This window comes from Gymnoscopelus braueri (assembly GCF_963280865.1).
Source record: "Gymnoscopelus braueri genome assembly, chromosome: 17".
Lineage (NCBI taxonomy): Eukaryota > Metazoa > Chordata > Actinopteri > Myctophiformes > Myctophidae > Gymnoscopelus > Gymnoscopelus braueri.
Genome location: NC_137617.1, coordinates 27411033 through 27431114, shown reverse-complemented (window position 1 = coordinate 27431114; position 20082 = coordinate 27411033). Strand labels below are relative to the sequence as shown.

At 41.2% G+C, this 20082-nt stretch overlaps 1 protein-coding gene across 4 annotated transcripts in view; it reads right to left on the bottom strand.

The window, feature by feature from the left end:
• Positions 1-15282, bottom strand: part of LOC308105350 (myosin phosphatase Rho interacting protein) — a 74493-nt gene extending 59211 nt beyond the window's left edge. For all 4 annotated transcript variants that reach the window (XM_080456015.1, XM_080456014.1, XM_080456016.1 and 1 more), the window contains exons 1-3: positions 14330-15282; positions 10896-10973; positions 5970-6035 (exon numbers count right to left, since the gene is read on the bottom strand). In XM_080456015.1, coding sequence (XP_080312141.1) covers positions 5970-6035; positions 10896-10973; positions 14330-14449 — 264 coding nt within the window. In that variant the 5' untranslated portion in view covers positions 14450-15282. The remainder of the gene's footprint in view (positions 1-5969; positions 6036-10895; positions 10974-14329) is intronic.
• Positions 15283-20082: the final 4800 nt, after the last annotated feature.

Below are 20082 nucleotides of genomic sequence, written 5' to 3'. Positions count from 1 at the left end.
GAATAGAGTCCTGTAGCCCCCGCGGTCGAGAGAGAGAGAGAGAGACAGCAAGAGCTCTAAACAAAAGGGAGAAAATGTCTCCATGTCACATGTAATGCTCGCCGTGGTCCAGCGTTGGTGGACAAAGAGACAAAAATGTGTTACCTTGACAACACACGCCTGAAATAGCCTTTCTGCTGGGTTCCTCTGGTGAACAAAAAGCTTGTAGGTACACCAGAAATCATTGATATTTAAATTTCAGATTGAGTACATTTTGGCTGCAACTATTGATTTTATCGATTACTTTTTACATTAATCGAGCAAGTTTTTTATCCGACATACGGTATATATTTTTTTCTAGTATAAACTAATCAACAAAAAAAATAGGACAAATTTTTTTATTCTTTTATTTACTAAATCGATTAGTCTCATTACCCACTTAATTGCTATTATATACTTTGTCACACAACAGGTGCTATTTCTTTTTATCCATGATTTGATTAAAATGGATTGGGACTAGTTGCACACAGTTCTTGTTTAAAGGAGTAGTTCTTGGTTTATTTTTTGGTTTTGTATTACTGTCTCTTTTTATTTAACACATTGGGTGCCAAAATTTTATAATAACAGAATACGTTCGGTGCCGGGAATCTCACCGTTAAGCTCCATTGTGCTGTTTAAAGCTGTAGACTCCATGACGAGCGATCAATGAAAAAAAAAGCATGCCTCCATTTTACCCGAAGGTCCTGGCTAACGGCTGGAACGATCACATCTCTCACGCGAGTAACAATGGCGGAGCGATCGCGGATGCAAAATGAGTTGTTTACCCCAGCGTAAAAAGTTTCGGAGTTATAGGGGTTTTATAGCCTAGCATGGCCAGACTAATATCGCTGCATGGATATTAGTCTGGAATCTCTGTGTGGAACCTGCATTTCCGAGGGGCAAATAAATAAAAAATGCCTCTAGTGATAAACCCGCCCCCATATTTGCATACTGGGCCCTGATTGGTCCCTCACAACTTCGGAGGGAGAGAAATCAGATCTCTATTGAGAGGGGCCAGACCTAATCTGCCGAGGGCAAAAACTTTTTTCAATTAGTCTGGAACCAGGCTAGGGGTTTTAGAGAAGGAAATAGAACGGAAGCGGATGGGGAGCCATGTTTTTGACACGGTGATCCATCTCAGAATTCCTTCTCAGAATCGCCTAGGGTGATCCCAGAGCTGCTCTAGCCCCTCCCGCATGGAAATAAACGAAAAAACAGTGTGCACAAATTGGGCTCCTGGTGGCGCTATAACAGGTCCATGAGAAATTTTTGGGGCAGAGGTTCTGCTCTGGCATCCAGGTAGTGTGTGTGCAGTTTCATTGCGATCAAGCCAACGGTGCCGGGGATTAGCTGTACACAGAATGACACACTGACAATAAGTAATTATTTGGGTGAACTACTCCTTTAAGAAGGCAGCAGTACATTGTGGTTTTGGCAGCTAGGACTGTGCACCAACAACAGAGTACTGTGTCATACGTGTTGCTGTGCATGAAGTTATCTTCGTGTTGCAGCAGGCTGAATCATTCTTTGTGTGATCGTAGCCGTGGTGGAAAAAGTACTAAAATATTGCACTTATAGCAGATCTACAAGCTCACAACGCGTCGTATAAAATAGGGCTAAAGTGGTTAATGTATGTTTTATAATGTAATAATTTATATCTGCAAAGTAACTAAAGTTTTCAAATAATTGTAGTGGAGTAAAAGTACAATATTCGCCTCTGAGATGTAGTGGAGTAGAAGTAAAAGTATAGACAATTGGAAATACTCTAATAAAGTAAAAGTAGCTCAAAATTGTACTTAAGTACAGTACTTGAATAAATGTACTTAGTTACTTTAACACCACTGGATCGTAGCATAGCCCTGCAGTGTTTGCCAGCACCAGCTGATCAGCTGAGTTTGATATTTAGAGCTTGAGGTCTAAACGGCCCCAGTGACACCTAGAAACCTGCCTTCTTCTAATTAGCAATTTAGTGACAATAGTCACATGTATACATTGGCAATCAAGTGCTGAGAAACATAATGCACTTCCAACAACAAACAAAGTATGTTATCGCATAAAAGGCCGGGATACCAATTTCATCCAATCAGGAGAGAGGACTCATACAAGATACAGGATAAACAAGTGAAATTGGAAGAGATGAAACTAAATGATCTGACCAAATTGAAACACTATAAAATTGGAAGCTGATAAATGGGTTTTCTCCCCTGATTGGATGAAATTGGTGACACAACTGAAAATGTATTTTCTGTTTATTAACACATTTACCGCCGGGCCCGTAGTTCTACGGGCCGTTAAATCCAACGGTTAAGCGCCAATCCCGTAGCCTACGGGCTGTGGTGCTTTTTCCTTTTTTTCGAATTTTTTTTTTTTTTTAATTTTCTAGGGGGACCATTTTCAGTGTAACACCACCCGATCGGACCGGAAGTGCGATCACGTTTTTTGTTTCCCGTCTGTCTCCATTCTAAGTCGTACACATAAACCCCTGTAAAAGCTGTACAGGACATGTAGTTTTTCATCCTCGCATTTCCCATGTTAACTTAAACGATCAGAACTCAAACATGGCGGCTCCGTTTGACACGCGGTCTCGACGAGTAGACACCAGGACATGTGCCCGTTGTTTACAAACATTGGATCGGGCAATCTAAAGGATTTTAACGGGGCCTATGGCGACCTGAAAAAAACAAAAAACAACAATAAAACCTTGGCACTGGTGAGTACATTATGAGATTAGCCCTTGGCGGTGGATGTGTTAAAGACTCGAGCTAGAGATACGGGGGAGAGATTACTGAACCAACACCCTATAGTTTGATGATTAATATTAGAATACATACCTTTTAACACATTTTTACAAAAGCATCACTTATATACCACCTTTAACTCATTCACTGCCAGGCTTATTTCAAGCTTGTTGATCCCTATGCCACAGGCAGGAAAAATTGAATTTTTTTTTTTTTTTTCTCCGTTTACATTTTAACATTGAAGTGGATGGAGCATTAACTTTTTGAAAATCGTTTTCTCCTAGTTCCTTTGAGATAAAAAAAATAAATAAATAAAAAATACCCAAAAAAAATGAGTTAAAACAAGTGGTCTGACATGTGCAGCCTATTGACTACGACTCATCGTATAGACATTACTGGATTTACTGCTGAGTCTAACCATTTGCCAAAACATGCTGTGGATTGTTAGATTTTGGGGGAAAGCCACTTGACTGGATTCCATTAATGTCAGTGTGATAAGACAATCTACTTGCAGAACCTTGAAATTGGTACTCCCACAGTCTACATATGTACCATTGCTTATTTTGTCAGTTATGTTATCGTTGGGCTTTAATGCATTTTAAAGTACTTGATTTGACACGTCTTGCCAAAAATAGTCTCTGGAGAAAAGATGTTTATGAATGAAATTCAAACATCCATTACTTATTAATCATGTAATCATGACTGTTTAGTGTTTCACAGTTTTAATGGCAATCTGGCAATGCAGCATGGCATAGGAGAAGAAAAATATGCAAGTAAATAAATTAATAAGAAAATGATGCGTGTATGTTCATAAAATCTATGGCAAAAGATGTGAATAGATAATGACATGTACTCTATCGACACCGATATGGTCCTATTCCACTATTCTCAGACTGCAGCATAGCAGTGATATTTAATAAGGTATAAACTATAGAAAGATAAAGGCTGTATGTAGGCTGTCTGACAAAAAAGAAAATGTTAATTTCAACTCTGTGTTCTTTACCGAAGGACCTGAGGCAGATATACCTGTGTACTGGCCACGTATACAATGTATTCAGCAAATGTGTACAACTGTTTATTCAATGGAAAACAATTATTCAAGTGTGCTTGGTGTGACAATTGAGAGTCTATATTTAGGGCCTCTTGATATTTCCAGCTCCAGACCTTTAATGACCCACCCTCCCTCTCTTTCTTTGATCCTCCTTTCAGAAAGGAGATGAAAAGATGACGAGTGACAAGGATGGGAGGAGGACGTTTCCTTCGTCTCTTAATGCACAGGCTCCGTGATATGCCTCCCCGACCTCCTTCCACTACGCAGTCTGTTTCCCTCTCCCTGTCTCTCCCCCTCTCGTTTAAGAAAAAAAAGACATTTAGCTGAGTCAAACATTTAGGAACATAGAACTGGGGTATGGATGCCTATGAATATCTATGATAAATCTCCCTCTGCTCTTGGTTGCACTGTGTGAACAGTACCCTACTTAGCCCATATGTGGCAGGTTTTCTGCAGAATAAATATCTCCGAGTTGTCCTTGATGAGTGACTTTACACACACACACACACACACACACACACACACACACACACACAATTCCGTGCACGCACATACATGCGTGCGCACACACTACAAGTGTTCTTTCATCCTTTCGATGCGTTCCCACTTTCACTTCAAAAACATTCCAAGTTTAGACAAAGGAGCTCTTCTCTCCAACATGTTAGATAACACTGGTCTGGGTCACTCCATATTCTGTCTGCCCACACACACACACAGAGCTTCAAATGAATGTTCAAATGTTCAGGGGCCAGTGCTGAGTTGAAGTATGTTGGCCAAACAAAAACTTAGCTAAAACAATAAAAAGGCACGTACTACGTAGGTTATATAAACATAAGACACAACAAACATCCGTCATGTATTGACTTGGATTTGCGTGGCATTAAGTGGTTTTTCCAGTTTTTCCTTTGAGGGGGGGATGCACCAGGGGGCTCTTGCACAATGCCTGTTTTAGCACCTTACGCAAACAGCCCTGCAGACCTTACAGTATCAACAACCTGAGTTGTCACTTAAATTTCCTTTTGACACTGTTGTGCTAGTTAACTGGCTCAGTATTTAACACATTAGCAAAATGCTAAGCTAACTGCTGTGCTGTTGACAAGTGTGATGACAGCCGGGCCGTTATGGCACCGGGCCCATCATACACACAACAGGTATTCCTCAGAAGAATGGAAGAACGCCAACAATTCGATTGCATAAAAGGAGAAACGCAGAAGGCATGTCAAAATCCAACTGCACAACACAAAGTAAAAGACAGAACCTCTCATGTTTAAATCTGCTAATGAACTCTCAGAAAGATGCCGCTCACTTCCTTTGATCAAACATCTTCAGTTTGTGCTTCACTGTGAGTTTACTCTTCTCAAAAACTGAAATTAACTTGCCAGTGTAGTCAAAATGGCTGCTATATCTATAGCGGGGTACATTATACTAAATTCGTCCATCATCACTCCCAACTAGGCAATCGATTATTGCTGATACCAAACTTAAGTCCTGAATATACATTGCACGTCTGTGTAGCCACAAGATCCGTACAAAGGGGATGCAATTCTGTACATACTACAATTTGGTGTCTGCAACAAGCACACACTCAAGAGCAACATGGGCTGTCATAATCTAATGACCGATCAGATAACTGAAGGGCGTGTGCCATGGTAAGAGGCTGTCGTGGTTAACTCTATCTTGGGTGTCTGGGTGGCAAAGGGGTTAAGTAACTGCCCAACACCGGAGACTAGTGTTTAGAATCCTCTGCGGTGCATCCGGGTTGGCCGGGCGCTCCAACGATCAAAAATTGGGAATTTGCACAGTGAATACCTTATTTCTATGCATTCCTGTTATCCTCTGATATGAAGACATCTTATGCTAATGAATTCCTTCAGCGAGGCTTCGACAAGTCTCTTATTCAGGTTTTTATTCTGTTTTGCTTGTACCATTTAACAAACCTGCCAACGAAATTTGCTCATATAATACCCATGGGCTTAATTCAGTTTCAGCTTCACCCAGCTGGTGGCTGCTCAGATGGCTATGTCGAGTGCAAGGGGGGAACAGATATGGGTTAAGTTTCTTGTTCAGTGACACTTCATGAAATTACGTCATGCAGACCCTAACGGATCCCCGTGCGTACACTACCCGGGGGGCAACAGGTACAGTAGGTATCTTTGACTCACCATCTCATCCAAAGCATAGCGGAGTAAGCCATGCTCATATAGGATGAAGAACCTCCTCTGCCATTTCTGCAAAGAAAAAGAGGAATCTTCAGTTAATTAGACATCATCACATGAATGACTTCACTTTTAAATATCAGTTATCATAGTTGGATATATGTACAGTATATATATATATATATATATTTTTTTTTCTGTACATAATTGTTGATATTGCTTATTTGTATGGCTATTTTGTTTAATTATTCATTTGTATTCATATTATTTCAGACTATTATTTTATTGTTATGCACACTGATGAGAACCTTTAAATACAATACCAATGCTGCTACAAACTGCACAGTATGTGTGACAAACACCTTCAACTTATATTATGCGACTCAATATATCAGCAAAATAATTAAATTGTTTGAAAATACACTATGTTTTGCAACCATTGTGTCTTTCAACACAAGTCCACATTCCAGGGCAGTGATGGGATCAGCGACATTAACCCCATCACAACACTCACGTTTATACACAGCAACGGTCATAATGAGCAAGGCCTTGAGGCAAGTTGATCAATATTATTATGAAGGTGGATCAATCATCTACTCATACAAAAAAACTTTAAAATTTGAATGAGGGACAAACAAAGGGGGGGAAAAAAGACACAAGAAGTTTAAGCCTATTGGAGGCAGTGAAAGCCTACACTTAGGCAAGCCATCCTGATAGGCAGAATGACATAACATAAGCCTCTGTCTCCAACCCTGAACTGATACTTACCATACACAAGAGCAAAAGAAACCACAGAGATCCAAACCCGGGTTTCCCACAAGGGACACCAAACAACTACCTCTCATGCAAAGGGGAATCCCCCTCCTAAGCCAAGGCCAAGGGAGAACTAACCACTTGAACCCTAGGATCCCTATTCTGGGGGGAACATTTGCAGCCAGATCACATCAAGCTCACAGCTTGTAGATCTTGCAGCTTTTTCGGCAAAGAAATTTGGCGTGAAGGGGGAAAAAAAGAAGAACGGACCAAGTACACAGACCCCACCCGGGCAACTAGGTATTAATACAGAGGTATGGAGGGTTTAAGTTGTTATGGCATCTTGTCTTCAGGCGCAGCTACTCTACAAAATGTACACTTGACGCTTTGAAACGAGAATCCTAAAACGCCTGGATTTGAACCCAGGACTCCCACATGGAAAACCAAACATCTACCACACAGACAAAGGGCAATAACAGGCTTCTGGTCTTCAGGCAGGGCTACTCTCACCTGCATAACAAATTATATCACGCAATAAGTAATTAAACTTTAGCCCTTATACTTCGTCGTAATACAAATAGCGAAGACAGCTGATCTACAAGCTCACATTGAGAGGTTGTAGATCTGCTATTTTTGCAATTTGAAAATGTTTGGCTATAATCATATGCCCAATATACAGTAGGGATGCCAGGATTCATTTTTTACGTGGTTAAAGGCAAGATATAGTATGGTGCTTATCAATAAGGCTATCTTTTGTTGTGAATAATTTCTTGAGGGTAACCTTCCCCAAGGATATTACATCTACTACACGTTTGCACATATGATATGTGGATGGTACTCATTGATCTCCTTGTTCGCTACTAGCCATATCATGATTCCATCAGCCTCCTTCTTCCCTAAAGTACCGTTTTGTCTAAGTGTCGAGTTTCTTGGCTCTATGTCATAGCGAGTTCCATGCATAAAAAATGAGATAGTACTTTGTGACCTTACCGACCTACCAGGCAGTAGGGGGTCTGAATACACTTGAAAAGGGTAGTGCACGCACATCCGTGGCCCAGGTGCCAGACAAACAAAGTATCATGAAAAAAAAAAGAATAGAGTCTGCACACTGGTAAAGTTGCAAAAAGCTCTGCATGGTATTTTATTGCTCGTCAACGTTTCGGCCTGTTCAGACCTTCATCAGGACATATATGTCCTTTTTTTCTGAATACACTTGCCAATAGGTTTCCTACAGAGCCCAAGTTAAAGAGGCATCATACTATACTTTTATTCATAGAAGCAATTTAAAAAAGGTGACATTAAAGGGATAGTTCACCCCAAAAATGATTTATTTTCTATCAATTAGTCACCCCATGGAGACTGATTTTTTTTTTTTTTAAATATTTTTTGCACCCCTATGCCAATAATTTGATGACCGGCAGCGGTTCCGGTAGGAGACACAAAGAGTCTCCTTTGTGTCTCCTACCGGAACCGCTGCCTACCGGTCCGCTGGTCATCAAATTATTGGCTTAGGAATGCGACAATTGTTTTCCTTTTTTTTATCCATGAAGTCAAGGCTCCATGGGGTGACTAACCGATAGAAAAAAAAGTAATGTTTTGGGTGAACTATCCCTTTAAGCTCTCAAGGGCCAACTGAGGGGAAAAGCTATAACTCGCAATGCTAGTCTCTGCAACACAGTAAAGTCCTGACTCTTATGGGTACATTTTTATTCTCTCAACACTTCAGTTAATGCTTTCCTTGAACTGAACAGAACCATAACCTGTTAACCCTTTAAGACCGAGAAGGGAACGCATCTATACATGTCATTTTAAGATGTCTTCGGCTATTAAAAAATAGCAGATCGGTGCCGCGCTACGAGCTTGTAGATCTGCTATTTTTGAAAAATTGTGAAAATGTGTGCAAATCTTTGAGTGTATATATATTTTTAAGGCAAACGTTTGTAAATGAAATCTTTGCTTCTGGGGGATTCTAAAAATCTCTTCTAAATCCTAACAGTTTTTTGAAAAAACTTATGTTTCTATGTCAGTGGTCCTCAAACTTTTTCATGTCAAGGACCCCCCAAAATGATATGTATTTGACCGCCGACCCCATCTCAAAATATGTTGTTCCAGGGACCACCCCGGAAGCAAAGATTTGAGTAAAAAATGTTAAAAACATATATACCAAAGATTTGTACAAATGTTGAAGATTTTTTTTAAATAGTAGATCTACAAGCTCATCGGTGCCGCGCTATGAGCTTGTAGATCTGCTATTTTTGAATAGCCCAAACAAATAAAAATAAAAGACACCCAGATGCGTTCCCGGTCTTAATGGGTTAAACCAAAGAGGCTGGCATAACGATGACAGCCGTCCCAGCCTGCTGATTACCTCATCCCAGCACTCCAAAGATACATAAAAACAACTCCAACACTTTCTCATGACTCATCATCACCTCATTTCTCTCCGTCACTGGCTTGTCTGTCCGGTCCCTTAATTTCAGTTGAGGGCACCTTCTCAATCTTACGGTTGCGCTTACCTCAGCACCATGCACACATGCATAACTGCTGGTTAACTACACTGCATTGAGAGGGGCGACGCGACTACAAACAGTTAACCACTTAAGCCCTATATACTTTTGTCGTCTGATAAATAGGACGATCTACAAACTATGACAATTAAGGACGGTACGAGCTTGTGGATCTATTCCGTGACGAAATCAAAAATAAATTAGACCGATTTTGAAAATGTGCCCAAAATAGGGACGCCAGGGTTAATGCAGTTAACCCATTCAGACCGGGAACGCATCCGTGTGTCATTTTCACATTTCTTTGGCTATTCAAAAATAGCAGATCTACAAGCTCATAGCGCGGCACCGAGTGCCGCGCTATGAGCTTGTAGATCTGCTATTTTTGAAAAATCTTGAAAATATGTGCAAATCTTTGAATATATATATATATTTAAAGTGAACATTTGTAACTCAAATCTTTGCTTCTGGGGGATTCTACAAATGTCTGGAAAAAAAACCTATGTTGCTATAATATCAGTGGTTCTCAAACTTTTTCATGTCAAGGACCCCCAAAATGATATTGGCCGCAGACCCCTATCTCAAAATATTTTGTTCCAGGGACCCCCAGAAGCAAAGATTTGAGTTAAAAAATGGTCGCTTTAAAATATATATAATTCAAAGATTTGCAAAAATGTTGAACTATGAACTTGGATATCAGCCTGAATGGGTTAAGAGAATTTAAGCGATGTCAATGTGTGCCTGTAGGGGGAGGGTGGTAGTATAGCGGTATCTGACTCACTGTTGACAGTAGTAGGGCCTGAACTGAAGGCTGCAGGGATGCACCCCCCACCCCATATGGAAGCCATCAGCGGGACGATGGGAACGGGGACTTTTCCCACTCTTCCCAAACGTCCTCCCTATACTTCATCTTTCGGGACTCTCCTGTCACCATATCATATGGGAACCGTGATGGAGCACGCCACGGAACAGTAGGAGGCTTCCATCAAACTACCGCCCCCATCCCCCAGCGGAGCAGGTTTTGTGATTTCAAGTCAATATTATGCTCATTATTGCATGAGAAAGTACTGGTCAGGGGATTTTTTCGTTTTCTTTTTTCGGAGACAGAGAGAGCGAGCTAAACCCCCCCACAGGAAGCTGCCCACTCTGTGACACAGCCTCGGAAGCCGCATGCAATCAGGTCTACTGTTTGGGGTGTAATTTTGGCACAAACACTATGGAAAGACTGCACAGTATAACAAGCACACTCTGCACACACACAAAAAAAACAGAAGTGCTGCCTCATTCTCAGGGCTTTAGATCTCAATCCAGAAAAAGGACAGAATAGGCACATTTAAAGTTTTGTTTTCAGAGAATACTATTCTGGAGCTAGTGTTTGCCACATAGGACACAGCAATGAGTGCAATAGTAAATGCTAAGAAGTATAGCTACTGTTTGTCTCAGGTCTGGAAAAGGAAAACAAGGGACAGCTTTTAGTAGGAGTCAAAAGGATTCTGGCCAAATAAAACAGATTCTTTAAGAGAACACTTCGTAAACGGCATTTAGCTCAGCCACAAAATTCCTTCGCTAAAGGAAAATTGATGTTATTCGGAGAGGGTTCAAGAGATTAAGCAGGGGCTCATGTTTCACTGTCATTTCATCTCAAGTCCGCCAAAGGGGGGGCGAACACACTTACCCGGGATCTGTGCAAAGGATTGTCAAAATTTGTTCCCTCGGGTGCGAGTAGCAGCCATCCTCCGTATATAGGTTTTGCCTAGTGGAGAGAAAAAAAATCAATTAAGAGGAGGTTGAAAGACATACTGTAATACTGTACATCACTGAGTGCAAAATATCCCCTAAGTGGGTTAAAGATATAATCACCAAGTCAGTATAGTAGTGTCTTACAGTGAAAACAACTACTATCTAATGTCTGATCATATCAGATAACATGGGATGGTGACGCAACTCTATTGTACAGGCCGCCGTTTAGCTGAGCTCAGCTTCAGGCGAGTTGTGTGTATGTTGGTTCAACTTGCTAGCTGCTTGGAGTCAGCTGCGCGGCGGCTAAGCTACAGTCTACAGCTGGCTGCATTCCAGAGCACCATGCTGCCATGGAAAAAAGGAAAGGTTCACACGTGACTTTTTCTCTCTGATCCCCCTAAGTGGGTGGGTTGGTGTGTGTAAAGGGAGTGAGAAAGAAAAGCAGGGGACGAGAGGTAAGGGAGGTAAGTAGTAGCAAGGGCCTAAAAATGTGTCTGGCTCGGGATTTGTAAATTAAACCCATTGTATTGAGAATTACAAGGGCCATTTGGTGGTAATTTAACAATTAAGCCCAATATACCTCATCATATGACAAATAGCCAGAAAATAGACATGTCGCACGCACCACAACACTTTGTGAGCTTGTATTTTTGCTCTATTTGAAATAAAAAGAAATAATACAAATTTTGGGAGAAAATTTGCCAGCAGGACAGCAGGATTTATGGGCGCAGTACACACAGTGACGATGGCACCAGTAGGCAGCCGCTTAAGACTTGTTGAGCCATGGCTGGATCTGAAGGGATTGTTTTGTTGTGCGTGGGTACACCATTACAAATTTTGCTAAGCATGCTTAAGGTGAATAAATCTCACCCACACATAAACATCGACAAATCCAAACAACCTACATGATTCTATTTCAGTCCTAAGAGCACTTGACAGTGGGGTTAAAAGCTTTGATATTTCTCACCAGCCTGAAGACTCTCACTCTCTCTCTCTCTCTCCCCCTCGCTCTCTCTCTACCAGTGGTTTTGATTGAGGTCAATCAGCTACCGAGGTCATTTTCTAATCCAACACAAACCCACTTTCACAGAGATTACAGTAATGTGTAACATGATTCCCAGATGATCGCCTAGACAGACGATGACTGCACAACAGGATTGTTGCCATTGAATGTTTCTGCAAACCACAGATATGTTGCATCACAACATTTCAAGGCAGCCAGGCACATCACATGGTGGGGCCACTTGCTCGGCTAGCGCCTACCTCTGGGGCACATCTCGGGGCTCACGCACGCACGCTGCTGCCGACTCAGCGCAATTCGAGTTGCATAGTGAAAGCAGGCACAGAACAGTAAATAACACGTTCTCATGTACTTTGAAATGTTAAAAAAAAAACTCCAGAAATGTTGACATGCAACGTTTTGGGGTGGCAAATAGAAATAATGTCCAACTTCTATGTGTCTTGTGAATGTTTTCTTTGGCGACCAGACTGGGTCAAAGAAGACAACAAAGAAAAATATAATTTGTGATGGACAGGAACCTTCACTCAACTCTAGGGGTACATAATTTACCCTCTCCTCTTGCTCTTGGACAACCTCTCAACCTAAGTCTCAGACCTGCTGTATATTAAATATTGATACAGAAACCATCTTGGCGCACAGCAGGGTTCCAAATGTGGCAGATTCAGGGATATCGCCTGACAGATGGATTAGGCCCCGAGCTATTTGATAATAATACTTTACACAGTGGAAAGGGCATTAGGGGTCTGGGAGGAGAGCAGAGGAGCAGTCAGGCTGATACCGGCATGATAGCTAGTTCCATATAGACCCCTGGAAAACGAGCATTTAAGAAAACAAAGAGAAAGACTGGAGTTGAGGACAGACTTGGGGGGCACCTCTCCTCATATGGCCAGACCAGACCTATGCATTGCTGACTGAGGTCTCCTGGGAGGGGCGGCGGTAGATGAGTAGGATATAGGTCAGTTTTTACCCTTGAATGGTTAAATGCAGTCATTTGTGTGTTTGTGTGCTCTTTTTACCCCCCCCCCAATCCCATCCCATCCTCATCACAGTGACTATGTAATAGTGCACGCAGAAATGTGGCCCCAGCAGCAATGTGCGGGTGGGGGGAGGGCAAAATTGTGGAGGAATGACAAAAGCTCTGGCTTCAAATATGTTGGGAATAAGATTTACAGAGCCACGGTATCCTGTGTGTAGTGGGCCCTCACAATAACAGGCAACATGATTCCCCGTCAGGTTCGTCATAGTGAGTGATAAGTCTGATAACCTTTCTTTGAGCACAGTTCCTCGGGGCAAAGTCTGATAGCCTGTGGGTCAAGAATTCCACTGGGCGAGAAACTAAACCTCCCATCTTTTTCCATTCATGCAGGGAGGCAGTTGGTCATGAAATTACTAAAATGTATCAAGCTCTCTGAAACCTCCTCCCCAACTCCCTTGAAGATATCATGTGCTCAAGATATGTCACTCCCCCAGTTAGCATGACATTAGTGTGTGTGTGTGTGTGTGTGTGTGTGTGTGTGTGTGTGTGTGTGTGTGTGTGTGTGTGTGTGTGTGTGTGTGTGTGTGTGTGTGTGTGTGTGTGTGTGTGTGTGTGTGTGTGTGTGAACAATGCACATTAATGGTTCAATCCCAAGGAGTAATAACCTTGTTGTGAGTCAGTCAACTCAAGCTTATGTCTACCTGTCCTTTGTTTAACTTTGAAGCCAGGTCAAACAAGTTCATTTACATTGCATAACGTGGCAATATCCACATTGTGGATATTTCCATCTATACCTACAGTATAGATGAAGAGGCTGTATTGTGGATTCCACAATATAGCCTCCTCATCTATACTGTAGGTAGGTAGACTTTAAAGAACATACACTGAAGCAAACCACTGTCACACCCTGGTTCAAGAAAATAAGGTGATTTTTCTACACACCTGACACCCCCACCAAAACTAGACTGTTGTTTGGATACATGCATCAAATGTCCAGGTCAGACAAGTCATTAAAAAAATACAAAATGTGTATTTAAAATACTTTTCAAACAACATGTAAACTATAGCTACTGAAGGTCCTATTGGAGAAAAAGTAAAATAATGACCAATCATCCAAGAATTTCATTTCAAGATTCATCTCACATGGTTGACAGTATGACATGTGGGCCTGCATTAGGACATATCCGCCCTCGGGCTGGTAACCAATTATGTCCAATTAACCATACCTTTGTACTTCAACTATGCTAGACACATCAAAACTGTTTTGAACATCAATTTCAAGGCCACAAGGCTTTTCACGTGAAAAGAACATAAATGCTGTGTGGTGTGCAGGAGACTTCATACAAATAAAATAAAGCAAGCTTATATTTACCTTATTTAAGTCTTCGTCGTTCAACAAGTGGGATTCCCTGGGTTTGAAACAGTTCTGACATTTACTTTTGTTGAAAATGTTGGCTTGAAATTTCCGACAAGGGTTGTCTTTAGTGGACATGGTTATCTTCGTATTAAAAAAAAGGTGCAACTGGGTGAAAACAGCCACTCAAATTCCTTGGGAAACTACCCAGTTCCCCAATAATCCCAATGATAAGATCATGAACATATGATACAATAACTTCTCATATGACTGAAAAAGAGATGAGTCTTCATTTGGTCCACCTGTCTAGAATGTCCAACGTTGATAGTAGAATCTCTTATCTCACCACTAAAGTTAAAAGGTGAATATATGAGCCACTAAAACATGAGCTAAGTAACATCGAGGATAGTCATGTTGTGAGAGGGGTGCCTCCCACCGCTCAGCTGGTGTTTATGTTGCAACTTTTCCCACTAAAATAATAGGTAATGCCTCCCCCAAAAGTTGTTCAATGACTTTACGTCAGCGCAGACGGCCGTCCGTGCACTAGGCTACGATGAGTGCGTCTTCCTCGTTGACGCTGCTTTCCAGGAAGATGTGGATGATGTTACGAGGCTTCACAGGTGACATTCCGGCCTCCATCACGCAGAGCGCAGCGGCATTACCCAGTAGTTACACTTTCACCCCTCTCTCTCTCTCCGTCTCTCCCACTGTCTCTTTAGCTCTCTCTCTCTCTCTCTCTCTCTCTCTCTCTCTCTCTCAGAGAAACTGTGATACTGGATGATGCATCATCAATACAATCCTTCTACGCGCTCCAGACCAACCGCTGCGGTCCAGCTGGTAGAAGCGCCGTGCAGTCGGCGGTCATGCAGTGATAGTTATAGGTCCATGGCGTTAAAGGTCCGATACGGTACACGGGCACAGCAGCAGCAGCAAACTTGAACGCATTCTGTCGTTGTGTGATGTTTGTTCGTGAAAATCCTCAGGCAGGACAGCCAGTCAGTGCAGGGACGAGGCGGGGCTGAAAAGAGAACTGGAAGAGGCGGTGAGTGACAGGCAGGACAGCCAGTCGGTGCAGGGACGAGGCGGGCTTAGGGCGAGCGTCAATGACGTGAGCCAACCAGAAACGTGGAACACGCCCACAAGTGGGGCCCCATGTCCAATGGAAAAGCTCAGAGATGTTCTGTTTTCTACTCATTTGGATCATGGTAGGTGGGCTTTAAAGCATATGATACCAGATAGTTGAGCAGTTTCAACATAGTAAAAATAATAATGATAATAATGATTTAATGCAACACACCTCTTGTCTGCCGAGCCATGAGCTGTAGCCTACTTATTCCAAGTAGAAATTAAATGTGAGCCATATATTCAACATTTCACTTTGATAAGCAACCCTTTTGTCTTTATGTCATAGAAGTGGCAATCTATAATTCCTAATTAGAGGGCAAAGTAATAATTTACACCAATGGAGATACACAACTGCCAAACCACTTAATTTAGTGGTTGAGTTGTGCAGTCAACATGGATACAGTAATGCTGGATCATTCCCATACAGTGCTATACTGCTATGACAGCGCGTGGGAGACTCCAAACCATTTCCAAGGATAAAAGTTAATCATTGTCTCCAACGTTATATTATGTGTAGCCTATCTCAAACATTACCAGTGCCCTCACATGAACCCTAAACTGTACACAGCTTGTCTGGTAGGTCTCTCTGGTCTGGTAGTTCCCAGGGATCTGTCCCTTTTTCCTTGCATGGGTTTGCTTTAAACCTTGGGCTCAAGGAACTGGTTCGGGTCAATGATGGAGCTCTGTAAATATTGCTGGATTTAGACTTTTAGAGCATGAAAGATCAATGGTGCTTTGGCCTCATGTAAAACACATGGCTGAAAAGGCAAGTCACTGTCAAACCAACACTGACAAGAGGATGTACAAAAACATAGCATTATGCGGTTCAGTTATATTGTTGATAGAAACAAAGTTCAAACTGTAAACGTTTGATGACATCCATAACAGATGACTTAAATATCAGGCTGTGCTGTGTACAGAAGTAATACTACTGAAAACATATCTGTGTGTACATTATCATTGCTTATTCTATGCTCTTTGTGTTGTTAGAGAGACTCATGACCGGACAGTGTGCTAAAAGAGGCTACTTCAACACTGAAATCAATACACTTTTGACATTTGAACTTGGTGACAGTGAACCTGGCATGCTTTTCATGCTGAACCTCCACAGTGAAGATGGTCAGAGTCTCAGATGGTCATGTTAAAGATAGAACACAAACAATTCCTCTTGTCTTTTAAGGTTGCTTGTGCCACCTGCTGGTGAGAATGATGAAGTATCTGGGTTCAAAAGAACCATCTAATTCTAACTAGTAGAAGTGTACTCAGTAGATGAAGTTCTACCTTTGTTAGAGCAACTCGGGTTAGTAGTATGCCATCTGTTATGTTTTTAGAGAAATGCATTACTTCAAGGCATTTGAATTCATTCTGAAAATTAATTCAAGACACTTTGGGGTGTCCTTTTGTACATTGTTGCCTGTGCGAGCTTGACCCCAAGTCAAACCCTCTATTACTTTATAGGCTCTGGAAGTGTACAAGCAGTTGACAATTTGAAGAGAGGTGCTACTTCTTTTGTACAAAGAAATCATCAACCACATTAAGGTATTTGGAGGAGTGTACCATGGGTTACTTCTTTTTTAAATTCAGTGCCGTGCATTCTTATATTTTGCATGAATTACAAATGGCCCCATGGTGTGGAGTACCACTTTCCAAATACATTAGCTAAATACCAGGTAGTATTAACTGTGAAAATACAGGGGAAATGCAGCCAGTAGGCCTAATCTAAATAAAGAACCGTCCGATGACCCACATTTTGACCTCTCTGAGATGTGATATGGATAACTTACTTTCGTTTTATTCAGGCAATGTTATGATCAACTAAGTATGTTTTCTTGTTTTTCTCCCCTAAAATAGAACAACATGTACAGTTACTTGCTACAGTATACCGCCTAAATTTGCCCCCAATTGCTTTGTTCTTTGGGGATCTAGTTCCTGTATCCAGTTACTTTGCATCACTGAGAGAGTTAAGTGTATACAATTCCACTGGGTGGACCATATTAAACAATGCTTGAACTGAAAACACTGATAAAATCAAAGACCAAGCAATCTCACGTGACAGCCAGAGATTAGGGCAGGCCATTTTTAACTACTTTGCTCTTGGATGCCTTTCACATTTAACTGTATAAAATTCCTAAATAAATAAAAGCCACACTAAACATAGATGCTATTGATTCTTCACAGAGATGTGAAATGAAAGCAGTCAGACATAAATTCTCAGATTATTATTGTCTTTTATTTTTTAACAAAAGTATTACATTATTTCAATGGGACATAAAGTAAAATAGAAAATGCAGTGTGAACAGCCTTTGTGTACATACAGTAGTTTTACTATCTCTATCCTGAGATAGCTAAAATGACTTTCAATAACTTCCATGCTTATAAACTACAGTATAGGCCCACGTACTACATAATGCATATTATAATCATATTCTTTAATATTGTTTTTTTTTAATAATGTTTGATATTTGTTGAAATCTTTTGAAAATGAATGAATTTGACTGTGCTGTATCACCTTATGGTACCTACTGGAAGTTACAGTATGTGCCCCAGTAAAAAAGGTTGTGTGTCCATTGTTAAGGCAAAAGAAAAGAAATCTTGGTGTCAGGTGCACACAAAATAAACAGAGGGTAACAACTCGACATATATTTTAAAGGAGTATAAATAATAAATAAAAACGTGCATCTAGAAGAGCTTGGCCTTCCTCTTCATGTCGTTACGCTTCCAAAGTGGAAGCTGGTCAAAGTCGTGAATCCTCATACCAAAGAGGTTAAAGAACACATCTGGGGTCAGGTGACGCTGCAGAGTAGAGAAGGAAGGTGAAAGAGAGACATTCATGATTGCATAGTAATGTTACAGTTACAATATGCCTGGTTGCCCCATGTTCGATTCCAGGCTATCCCAGCATATGTGCCGATGATATGAAATTTGTCCCTGAGCAAGACTCTTAACCCCAATTGCTCACAGGTTCTCATTGGAAACAAGACCGCAAGGACTTTCATGAACGACCTGTTAAAAGGAATTATCCTTATTATCCTTTATACAGTAGTACAGCATTGTCCGCACTAGGTGTGAGTAGGAATAAACACCTGCCAAATGACATGAATTGAAAAAGAAAAGGAAAAATAACTAGAAAAGTGAGCTCTTTGGAGTGCATGTCTCTGCCAGGCTGAGTTGCCAACCCAGGCCCACCTGACCCAGGGTCTATACTTGGTCCCCTCCTTTTTTTCCCTCTACATCAAATCTCTTCAGTGAAAATGGCCGATCTACAAGCTCACGTGTGGCGTTGCAACCTGTCGTGAGCTTGTAGATCTGCTATTTTTGCAGAATGTTTGCCAAAGAATAGCGATGCTAGGGTTCATGTGGTTAATCTAAAAAAAGGTACAGTATGGTGAAATGTGCCAAGTAGTGGGAATGCTTGTCTATGTTATATAACAGTGTATTACCTCAAGCCTTGTTCTGTCAACATCCCTGGGAAGCTGAACGCGCCCTCTGTTGGTGACAGTGAGCATTTCAAATGGATAGGCCTGGATAAGGGAAAGAAAGACTTGGTTGAGAATCTTATGCAAGGCATTTGCAAGATATACATGTCTCACTAAGACATGAATGTTCTCAAAATGTTATGAGGTAACGTTTTGATTTGTTTGCACATCAGACAAAATGAGATAAGATAAGCAGGGCAATTGGAAAGCATGCATAGTATACATGGTCTGTGCACAGTCAAGTTTAAGGTTTTGTATAAGATATTGGGGGTGAATATTCTTCGAATAAATTACAATACAATCATTATTAGCCTCGGTTTTATACAATGTAACATGCAATGACCAGTCCACCTCCAGGGGAGTTCCCTTTCACTCATGTCACATTCACAGACACTGTTGGGTTGTTCCCCAGGGGTCGTAGTGTTTGTGTTTGAAAAAGACAGAATGGTTACAACATGACCACAATTTCACCCAAAGACATGCTGGCTCATGGTGTCATGCCATGAAGGATGAAGGCCTTTTTGGCTTGGCCACAGTCTCAAAGTCGTGAAGCAGCTGCCTCCTCCACAAGTGCAAGCACTTGCTGTACGAGGTGGGATCAGTTTACTGCTTGCTGGACATGTTCCAAACCAAGGCAGACAGCACAGATGGCACATTTCGGAGTCAGCAAGGAGCTGCAACACACATCCTCCTCATAATATGATTGTAATAGACTTCTACTAAAGGGGTCTGCAAAGGCACATTCCCCTACCAGCACTGCACAAGAGCACATACTGCCTTCTTTCAGCCAGGGAACCTTGGAAATGGCAATGATAAACTGTTTCTCTTGTGTTATTGTGTATAGCTAAATAATTGTTGAAGCCTCAGGAACTGAACTTCAAAACCATCACTTAGTGAGCAACAAACTATGGTTAGTCATGTGAGTTCCTTTTAGTACACTAAAATCCCATTGACATGCATTGAAGGATCCGATACGATAGTAGTTGGAAGAAAAGCAAAATATATATATATATATATAATTTAGGGCAAATTGAAACACTCTTTTAAGCATTATTTTATTATCATTATTTATTCAAAAGATTTGCAAGATAGCCCAAAAATTGAAATCAATTTGCATGTTTAAGTAGTACTGCAAGTATGTGCAATTTGTATTCAACATGCAACCTTGCA